This window comes from Durio zibethinus, chromosome 10, assembly GCF_047325235.1.
Source record: "Durio zibethinus cultivar Kanyao isolate XHJ-2024 chromosome 10, ASM4732523v1, whole genome shotgun sequence".
NCBI classification, from domain to species: domain Eukaryota; kingdom Viridiplantae; phylum Streptophyta; class Magnoliopsida; order Malvales; family Malvaceae; genus Durio; species Durio zibethinus.
The window spans coordinates 10485579-10496976 of NC_143171.1; the positions used below are offsets into that span (position 1 = coordinate 10485579).

Consider the following 11398-nt stretch of genomic DNA (forward strand, 5'->3'; position numbering starts at 1 on the left):
GATTTCAAAATTACTTTTTTGGTTCTCGACAAAATCAAAGGCTAATTTTGTAAAACAGTTTTGACATTTGGAGTTTAGTGAGCCGGAGAGATGCGCTCTTCCCACTTTGGGGTATCCTTCTTTTTATCATATCATGTTCATGCCCAGAAAAACAATCATTTTAAAATCCACATGAATAACTTCACGTTTAAATCTTAAAATCTGATAAAAATAAATCAATCAACGTTGTTTCCTCATTAAATTGAATTGCATGGTAGATGGGGATAAATTTGATAAAATCTCTTAAGAAAAATATTTCTTTTTTTTTTCAAAGAACGCCTAAAAATAAGAGAAAAAATGTTGTCTCGCATAAATCAATTCAAATAAAACCGTTTTGATTATGAAAATTTACTCTTCACTCCACTGCACTGCAGCTGTCTAGTTAGATCATATTCCATAATATTTATCCTTTATTATATACCATTTTAACTGAGACCAACAGTTTGGATTGAGCAATTGATCAAAATTCAAAATAGAAGCACAAGCATTTAAAAGACAAAACAGACAGAACATGGTGAAAAGAACCTGATATCTACACTAACCAACTCTTTATTTCCGCAACAAAATGTAGTACTCATGTTAATGCTTATAACCATATCAACCCATTCAGCTGTCAAAATTTTGTTAACAAATGGCAATTACCTACTTAAATTACGAAAATGCTTCATCTACCTCTAAGATTTTATCACACAACTTTGGTACAGATGAAAGTTTCAGTCAGGTAACAAGCAAACCCAAAGCCCGTAGGGATAAGATAATTTACTGGTCAGTTATTGCCTCTACCTTGTTGCTGTCCAAAGCTATAGCATGCAAATAACGAAATAATCACTTGAAGAGACTAGAAAGTACAGTTCGACCGCTCCTCTCTTTTCCTGCTATAGCTTTATGTTTTTCAGTTTTTTCCTTCACCTCTTCCTTGCAAACTTCCTTCCCTAACAGCTGTTCCCACTTAACCATCTCATCCTGGCTAAAATTAAACTTGCTAACTACACTTTGTTGCTTCTTACTAACTGCATGTGGTGAAATATGGTGTTTCAACTTCTCTACTACCTTCATATGCTTCTTAGTTTTCTTTTCCTTATCATTCTTGCATTTCTCTTCCGTTGCCGCTGTCCTTTCCTTATTCAGTAAAAGACCTATTTCCTTCCACAATAAGTTTCCTTGCATCGAGTTTATATCACATTCAGACAACTTGCATGTCTTGGCTGACTTCTGGTGCTTCTTGGCCAAGACCTGGAACTCTTTAGCATCCACTTCTTGCTTCTTTGTAGCAGTATATAGCTCTGATTGTTTCTGGTTCCGGTCAACCAATTTTTGCTTCTTCGGCATCCCTTGCTGGGCCTCAGGATCCAACAATGATGGGGCACGGTTTTTATCCTTCTTCCCTGGAACTTGATTATTTGTCAGAATTTCCTCAATTTCCTTTGTTTGCAGGTCTTTCTTACCATTGGCTATCTCTGTTGCATCTCCAAAGGGACCAGCCTTCATTGTTTCTAAAATAATCTTGCCAAGCACATATCTTGTTTCACATGGATCCCCTTTCTCAAGCAAGTGGTAATTAATTTCAGGACTCTCACTCCCTCTTCCATTTACAAAAGACTTAATATCCCCTATCATCAGGTCAAAAAGTTTAGCAGCATGGTTTACAATGCTCTTCGGTATAAATACCTGAAAGAAAAAAAAAGAAAAACCTTATTTACTAAAGAAGATACATAAACAAATATGTATGTCTACCAGAAAAATGCCAATTTTTGGTAAGAAACTAAAACAGTCCATTCACAAGCAAATCAAGGAATGATGTAGGGGTATTTCCAATAGCAGATTAATTTAACTGAGACATGGAAAACATGAACACGTCTCTCTGATAAGAAATGCTAAAAAATTCAACGAAGTAGATGCCATTTTAAAGGCTTTAAAGGCACTTACCAAACCAGAGCATGGAGAAAATGGATATCTGGACATTGATTCAAATAGATTGCTTGTCTCTGTTAAGACCCATACAGAATCTTGCACCAGATATGCAAACTGACCAGCTTCTTTGGCAAGTTCTTCATCTGATTTAGTTTCCGAAAACCCTGAGATTTCAGGTACAAATTTAACTTCCACTTTAGTATGTTCTCTTGCAAAATCAACACCTTCCTTCCACTTTCCATGATATAGAACAGAAGCAAATGTCCAGACAACAAGAGCATCTTGAGGGTTGTTTACTAATGCCAGGTGAAACATCAATAACCCAACCCTGTTCTATGCATAAAAAATGATCAGTAAGCACATCTCAAATACTGAAATACATAATAACATGTAAATCCGCCGGCTACCATCCAACATTTCCTTGGACTTACATATTATGATAATTTCCACCCTTTTTTCAATGTGAACCATCATATGCAGTACAAAAATATTTCCACAGACATATATGCTCATTCTTCTTGGTAATAATATTTTCAACCCAATTTGCAGACAGGTTTAAACAGAGAATTGCAAAACTTTCCAGTAAAACAAAAGAAAGAATAACTGCTCTTTACAATAGCCAAGTTTTTTGTTGATAACGATAATAACAAAGATGAAGTCTTATGATATTCGATGCTTGATAAGGAAAAAAAAAAAGAAGAGACAGGTAACTCACCATAGAGTGCTATCAGCAGGATGATCACAAGAAACCAACTTATCCAAATTGAAGAATAATTTCTGCCAAAAAGACAAAAGACATCAAGCCAAAATTCTTGCATTTGAAAGACCTTATGAAAGTTCATAGGCATGCATGCAAGCCAGTTGAAAGCATATCACTTCTTTGAAAAGTGTCATATTGACTGGAATAACACTTTGAAAAGTTTCCCAAAATTATGTCAAAACGTTATCAAATTTTTAGTGTTAAGCATACCAAACCAGCTAAAGCATAATTATTATTTTATTTTGCAGAGAACAAATAATTATCAAATTTTGTTAGCAGAACTCAAAAAGCATTCAGATTGATCTTTCTATAAGATAAACCTTATCTTTCTAGACAACTATCAGTATACACTTAGTCAGAGTATCAAGAGAGTGCACCAATATCTCCAAATTACTTTGAATTCCAAATACTTTTAAAATTGTGTATTTATACTGTCCCAAAAGTAGGTAAACAGGCTTGATAAAGTCAGCTTGAATTACATAGCTACCAAACTTTTCATAAATCCCTCCATGTTACAAATAAGGAGGTCCTTCATAAAAAATGTTAGAAATACAGAAAACGATTTGCTCTTTCTATGAAGCCAAGCTTACCATCAGCATCATGGAATTCTTGGCAGATCTCTGCTGATTAATGTACGCTGCCTGCGAAGCAAACAAGTCTCAGATAACCTCTCTGATGACTAAATTCAATAAATTAAATTACGTACAGCCAGAAGCTAAAAATGTATGAACCTGTAATGGAAGTAAAATATTCAGCAGGTTAAATCTCTGGAGCAAGCAGATTGATGGCACGGCAGCTCCATAGGACAGCATGTAGTTCAGTTCCAACATTAATCTGAACTGGATAAATGAAGAACATTATGATGGTAAGTATGATGTAAGATATTGATAATATCACCTTAATGTTACACCAAAAAAGAAAAGGATCCAAAGGCAAAGGGTTGTAAATTAGCCACAGTATGGTTGGTTCTTAGCGCCTAATTGTGGTGTAGCAAGAGCAAATGAGAATGGTACAAGAAAGAGAAGCAAGAAAAAACTCAGAGAGTCACAAAGGAAAAAATGGAGAGAGAGAGAAAGAGAGAGAGAAGAAAGATTATCTGGGCAGCAGGAAAGTCTCAACTGATATTTCTAAAGTACCTTATCTAATCCCTCAATGGAGGCGGAAAGATCGTGCATTGCACTCTCAGTATCCTTTGAAAATGACAAGCGTAGACGAGCTGCAATTCTTAAGCCCCGGAGAATTCTTGCTGCATAAGAAAAATTGCTGTAAGTTTCCACTAGCAAGCGTCTCATAATGTAGCAGTCATTCCATCCAAATATCTTAAAAGAGATTTCACTCAAGAAAGCTAGAATCACCTACCACGGTCCTCTTGAAATGACACACGAGCAGGGATTAAAGTCCGTAGCTGAGTCAATGTAATCAAATAGAAGAGGCAGAGGGTAAATATTAGTTTAGGATATAAAACACATAAAATTGTTATTAGCAGAGGTCGAGAATCACCTTTAATGACTTCAGGTCTGACATTCCATTATTGTAATCATAGATATTACATGTAAAAGGGTCAAAAAATAAGCTGCATCCACAATTCAAATAAAATCCTTATGGATTAGATGGCATCAAACTCAAGCTTGATCATGGAGAAAGATGAGGGAGTGGGGTCCTTCAAAAGCTAATATATGGATTACGATAACTCTTTTCATGGAATAAACATGAAAAATAAATATAAAAGAGAACTAATACCTGTTAATAGTGAAGTCCCGATTCCTGCTATTTCTCCAGCGAATTAAGTCTTTTTCGTCACATCCGTTTGGGATTAAATAGGATAAAGCTTTTTCTTTGTCTTCATCATGTTTTGCAACTGTCTCAAAACTTGATACCTATTAGAACATATACAAATTCAATAATGCATCTTAAGAAACTTCCCACTATTGAGCAGGTATAATCCAAAAGAAATAACATAAAAAAGTTTCAGATAGTAATAAACCAAGAAACTGACCTCAATTATAGAACCTTTTATATGCACCCTGCAAATTGGAAATCTTCGTCCAACAATCTCTGCACGATGAAATTTCATTTTGATCTGCACCAAGATATTACAAAAGCAATAGAAAACATCGTATATCAAACCACATTCCCCTATAAATTCCGGGTAAGGAAAGGGGAATGAGAAGAAAACCAAAAAAAATTGTGACCAAACCTGTTTAAGATTTGCAGTGGTAATCACATCAAAATCTTTAGGTGTTCTTTTTAGTAGTAAATCTCTAACACAGCCGCCAACTAAGTAGGCCTCATAACCTGAAATATGTAAGAAAAGAAGACTATTGAGCAAAATCAAGTAGCATTGATTTTGATACAAAAAATGTAGCCAAATGAGTAAACTAGAGGAGCAAAAAAAACTTAGTTGAAAAAACTGCTTGCATTTTAGAGCTTAAAGAACCTATATTAATTAGGCTTTGGAAATAGGAAGCAAGTTAGAAAAGGTAAATTTGTTAGGAAAACAAAAATATATATATATGGGTAAAAGTAAAAGATGATTACCTCCTTTATGAAGAATCTTCAATACAATCCAGGATGGAAACGAAATCATAGAAAGAGATATCCCCACCTCGGTCGCTTGAATCTTCTTCCATTTTGACGTGTCAACTACATCATTATAATAAGAATCAAGGGTTAAATTCTCAGATAATGATTAAAAAAAATGCTGTACAGAACGTAAAATTAGATAAAGAGTGATACCCGGATGAACAGCAAGATTAGGCGCTGGGGCCATTTCAGAATATAATTCAGATTGTAATGTGTGATTGCATTTCTAAGCCAAAAATGAATTCCAAGTAAGACTCAGTCGTGTTGAAAAGATATTCGACGAATTGCTTCAAACAAAATTAAAAGCAAAGACAAAAACAAAAGCATGGAGAGACCTGAAAGCGAGTTAAGGATTTGAGACGAGAGGAGAGGAAATATTTGGTTCTCACAAAAATAGCCATGGATATCTCAGCCCGCGGCGTTATGCCATGTTATGTTAATGTTCCTGCTCTGCACCTGGCCGGCTCTTTGATGTTCGTGAACAAGCCGTTTAAGGAAAGGTTCTCAACTCCTTCCTTGTAAAAGCCATTTTTGATTAGTACTTCTTGGATTTGAGGATTGTCGTTGGGCTGAGGCCCCATGGACTCGGCTGGGAAACTAATTACCCTTACTAAGCCTGTTCTAGACCAACTCACAAAACCCGACTGGTGGAGCCGAATATGACCCTTTTCTGCTTGGTGGCATATGGATAGATATGATAATTTTTTATAATTTTAAATATGATATATTTGATATTATATAAAAAAATTAATAAAATGGTATGATTTAAAATTATAATAAAAATTATATATGATTTGATAAAAATTAAAAAATATATTTTATATTTTATATTTAATATGTTGACACGAATTATAATACGATAATTTTTGCTCTTACATGTGTTCGATATAAAATCCACATAAAAAAAATATAAATTGTTAAATCTACTACCATTTTTTTAATTTAATGCCTTCATAATGAAATTTTAATTTTTTAATTATATACTTTATTAACTTTTGTTTTTAATTTGTACTTTATTAACCTGATTAGAAGTGTGGAGTGAAAGAAAAAGAATTATATCTAGTGGATCAATATTAAAGTCATAATTGTTGATTGATTTTTGAATTAATTGACATATTATTAGAGTTGATATATTAAAGTTTAAGAAAATTTATACATATCATATTTTTTTCAATCAAATAAATAATAAAATATTATATTTAAGGATAAATTAAAAATTTAAGAAAAAATATTAATGCCACAACCCAATTGGTCTAATCGAGTTATTGATCAGTTTTTTTTTTTTTTTGCCATAAACTTTTAATGAGTTGAACTTGTGTACTAATTGAGAGTTAGGCTTAGTCAAATTTGGATAAGTTGAATTTATCTTTATACTCTAAGATTAAATTTTGTATAACGTTCATTGTTATCTTATTGAATATTCTATATCAAAGTTAATTATGTTTATAAATTAATGTCAATTTTGATTGTCGTACCTTTTTAATTAAAGTTGTTAAAGTTAATTTTTATTTCCTAAAATTAAAATTTTAATATTCTATTAATAAATCATATGATTATAAAATAAATAATAACATTTTAAAGTTAGTGGTACTACTAGAAAAAATTGTTTTAACAATGTTCAATGTCATTGTAAAATAATAATTTATTGTTACTAAAATCTTTACAACAAAAAAGGTTATTGTAAGGTTATTTCGCGTGCTTTCGTTGTTAAAAGTATACACAATTATTTTTATTATATTAAAAGTTATTTTAAAAAATATTTTTTCAACTATTTTTTGTTCTTAGTAAATAAATAATATTTAAACAATAGGTTGTCAAAACTTTTTTTTAGCAACCATATATTTTGTTACCAAACTTTTTATGTAACAATATTATTTTGATTGACTAAAATTCTTTTGTAATAAAATATTTTTTGTTACAAATCACTTTTTCAATAATTATTTTGTCATTACAATACTTAATTTAAAAGTGACAAAAATTATTGTCAAAAGTTGTTATGAAATAATAATTTTTTCATTTTTATTTTTCTTTTGCAACAATTTAAGGATATTTGAAAACCAATATTAATGTCGTAAATAATATTTTTCCAACAATTTTGTGTCGTTACAAATAATAAACAAATATTTAACAACTTTATCAATTTAAAAATGACTAATATTTTTGCAAGAAAATTATTGTTGTAACTAATTTTTTTGCAACAACTCTTATGTTGTTAGTAACAATTAATAAAGTTGCAGAACAGCTTAACCAACTCTAAAAACAATTAATGTTGTTATAAAAAATATATTGGACAACTAAAATTGCCTTGTTGTGCAAAGCTTTAATTTTTTGTAATAACTTTGATTAAAATTAGCATTGCTTTTTATTGCCTCACAAAATTTTTGCCACCAGCTTTTTTATTGTTGTGAAAAACTTATTTTGCAATGACTTTATAAATTATTTTGTCTTTCCCAAAATTAATATTAAAATCTATTTTATAGAACCAAAAATATTATTGAGAGACATTTTATATGCATTTTTCTATTATTATTGATAAATTATCAAAAAATAAAATAATTTACATATTACTATAAATGAAATTTATATTTAAATAAAATTTCATGGCCAAAAAAAAAAATCATATTAAAGATAATTAACATTAACATATTAAAAAATATATTACATTACTTGTGATTTTGAGAAATAAACAACTAAATATATACTAGTTTCAAGAAAAAAAATATCAAATAGATAAACATGACTCGTTTTGAATCAAAATCCAAATATTGAACTTTTCTTACACATTGCATGCAGTGTCATTTTCTTGAGCTCTTTCAGAAATGAAATCTAAACAGAGCAGTTTAAATGCCAAAACTCTCAACTTATCTGAAAACATAAACTATCATCATAAGTGTCTCCATTTAAATTTAACAAAAACAGAAAGCATATCATTCAACTACAACAAACGGCAATGTTACAAATTAAAGAAACTAGAAGCATAATATGTAGTATTTAACTATAATATTCAGCTTTATGTTAATAAATATACTAATATGAAAAGGTAAAAAAAAAATGCTAAAGCATTGAGATGTTATGGTAGTTTTGTAAAGATATCACATTTGACATTAAAGTTTGAACATATAGATTTCAAACAATAATCCAAGTTATCAAAGTATACAGGTAAAGGTCCAAAACATAATATATAGATGAAGCAAAGAGAGAGAGGAAGAAATTTATAAGCATCGAAAGTCCATGCAAATTGACCTGTCATTATAAAAAAACATGTTGCCATCTATATAAAGATTTCAAAACTTATATCCACCTACGTGAATTTCCATTTCCCTCCAATGTTTTTCCCAACCTTTAAGCAAAAAAGTTCAAAGAAGCAACACTTCATTCAGAAAACATGCATTCAAAAGCATTATCAAAGATTGCTAATTACTTACAACTTATACAACTTTCACATTAGGATGTTCTTTTTCAAAGTAGCTTTAAACTCCTCACTATAAAACCACATAAATTAAAAACTTGATTTAATCAAGTTGTTTATGAGATTTAAGCAATAATTAGTTAATTCATATAGTTAGTGTTTTATTTCGCAGACAAAACAAGTAAAAATCCCACATCACTAACGGTTAGAGCTCTCTCAGATGCAGTACAACTACTAGTTAATCTATTAAAAAAAGAAATAAAAAATAAAAAGATAAAACTAAATTTTCATATTGACCTAAGTTGCTAGAATTAAGATATACCATTACCACCTTAATGCAATTTGATAATTAATGCAAATTTTTCTAAGAGATGTGAGAAACTTGAGTGATGTGAAAGTAACATAACATACATTTCTTGTATCATTAAATTCATTCATCTCCATAAAGTAATTTTGTTCCTGTTAAATCAAGCTATGCGAAAAACACATGGTTTCACATTAAAGTCAGTTCAAACTCCTAAAATTAGACTTAACACACAAAATAAATAGGCAATCATGAAGCTATCATAATAACATGAAAGAAAGATAAAATGTTAAAATTATTAACTAATGTTTCAATAACTATATTTCATATAAATTGAATATTAAAGTAGCAATAAATGTTTTATTTGTTTAGAAATCAAGGGCAAAGAGTATTTTCACTACAAATAAAACTATATACATCATATCTAAAATAAAAAGGAATTGAAGTTTTATAGGTTTTGATCCAATAATACAAATGCAAGAACAGAGTACCAAAATTTTTTAAACAAAGACTTGTTCTCATAGGTCAAACAACACCACAAATTTCATTCTTATGTATAACATTAGCTTTAGGACATATCATACCTGAATTGGATAAGCATAAGATCAACTCACTAAAGTAATGAGCAACAACAAAGTTTATTAAACAAAAATACCTTCAAATTGAAATTAACTAATAATTCAACTCTAGTAGCCTTCCATCGTTTCAAACATTTTTATCCGTAATAATTTATGTCCATGCATTTAATTTTTTATAGTCATTTTTTATCCTTGATATAGGTTGAAATTGAGCTTTTTTTATAATATGGTCGCGTTGCTCATAAAAAAACTCCTTAAAACTATACAAGCTCTTCCATTTGATAGTTTAAATAACCCTTTTAGCTTAACAATATTTTCACTCCAAATAATAAAAAAAAATTCCTTTCAAAATAATTTCATTATATTTTAAACTTAAAACAAAAACAGAATATGAGATAGATGAGTAACATAAAAAATAACATTTTCATAGAAGCAAACTCTTAACTATCTCAACTAAAACGTAATAGATTACCTCCAAAATGTAACATGCAACCCACAACTCATCTCTAACAGAGATGCCAATAGCTAGACTAACTTGAAATTCCCATTATAAAAGATTAAGAAAGATTAAGCTTAACATAATCAATAATGATTAAGAAATAATGAAGCAGCCCAAAAATAAATTGTGTAACACTTGAAAAATAAACATGAAAGAATATATGTAGTCATTCTACCTATCCTAACATCACATCTCTAATGATGCCACTAATATTAATTTCAACATATAAACAAGCTTTTTAATGAGAATCCACATGTCACAATCGAATACTTTGTCAACACTAATATTACAATTATAAAGTCCTTGTCAAGAAATAACAAAAACATTATATCAGCCACAACTTTTTTAAAACGAAGAAGAACCTTAAAAATGTAATGATAGGTTACTCGATCTTTGAAAACAAGAAGAGTTACGCTAGGAAAGGGAATGAAAACAAACTTTTAAGCTTATCCTATAGCCAACGTGTACAAGTATATTAAAAATATGTAAATTTTATTTTTGAATATTTAATCAAATAACACTAATATAAGAAACATGAATAAAGAAAAAAAAACCCATATGCCTTTTTTTTTTTAATGATCGTCAACCTATTCCAATTTCTTTTAATTTATTATATAAGCATGTTGGTGAAACCAATTTCTTCTACATTAGGCTTCTCTCTAATATTAGGGTAAACTTATTATATTTCCAACAATTAAAACATAACTATTTCAATTACTTTTGGTTAACAAAAATAAGATTTAAATTAAATTATATAATGTGTGCTTACTATTCTTTCTTCAAACTCAACAAATGAAACATTTTCAGTAGTGTTATTTGCTTTCGTTTATTGGCGTTTGCATAGTTACATAGATTAATAATTTATAAGACATTAAAAAATTATTTAGTCCACGAGAAATATAACAGTAATATAAAGTTAACAAATTTAACAACCAAATAAATTTATACCAAACACTCTTGTGATCTAAAATAATTAATACAATGCTGTCATTGGCCCAATTTTATTTTAGCAGGTTTATTTTCTAAACACAATCGATCAAATGAATATTGTTTATAGTGTGTGTATAATCTACTTTTTCATCTCTTATACAATTACCGCATGATTGTTACAACAAAAGCTTTGAACCTCTCTTCATTTTCAATAAATTCAAACATATCGTAAAACTACAGTAACAAATGCATAAGATATATGTAAAAATGTATTAAAAGCATATAATAGTAATAACTAAATAACTTACATTATTCTTATTTACTTGTACATGTTTCCACATTATCTTTCACACTTTTTTCATATACTTCTTTCTAACTTCGTACA

General features: G+C 29.6%; 1 protein-coding gene across 1 annotated transcript; it reads right to left on the reverse strand.

The window, feature by feature from the left end:
- Window positions 1–572: 572 nt before the first annotated feature.
- Window positions 573–5813, reverse strand: LOC111292673 (uncharacterized). The gene is made up of 14 exons (XM_022885167.2): window positions 5629–5813; window positions 5447–5519; window positions 5249–5353; window positions 4908–5005; window positions 4707–4790; window positions 4451–4587; window positions 4211–4283; window positions 4070–4115; window positions 3847–3956; window positions 3442–3549; window positions 3301–3351; window positions 2666–2727; window positions 1966–2278; window positions 573–1707 (listed from the first exon to the last, which is right to left on the reverse strand). Exons 1-14 carry the CDS (start codon window positions 5692–5694, stop codon window positions 865–867), a joined length of 2169 nt encoding a protein of 722 aa, XP_022740902.1. The 5' UTR covers window positions 5695–5813; the 3' UTR covers window positions 573–864.
- Window positions 5814–11398: the final 5585 nt, after the last annotated feature.

Coding starts and splice junctions, on each gene's coding strand:
- LOC111292673 (XM_022885167.2), bottom strand. CDS start 5,694: ATGGCTATTTTTGTGAGAACCAAATATTTCCTCTCCTCTCGTCTCAAA. Junction 5,354..5,446: donor TAATCTTGCTGTTCATCCGG/GTATCACTCTTT, acceptor ATAATGATGTAG/TTGACACGTCAAAATGGAAG. Junction 2,279..2,665: donor CCTGCTGATAGCACTCTATG/GTGAGTTACCTG, acceptor TGCATAGAACAG/GGTTGGGTTATTGATGTTTC.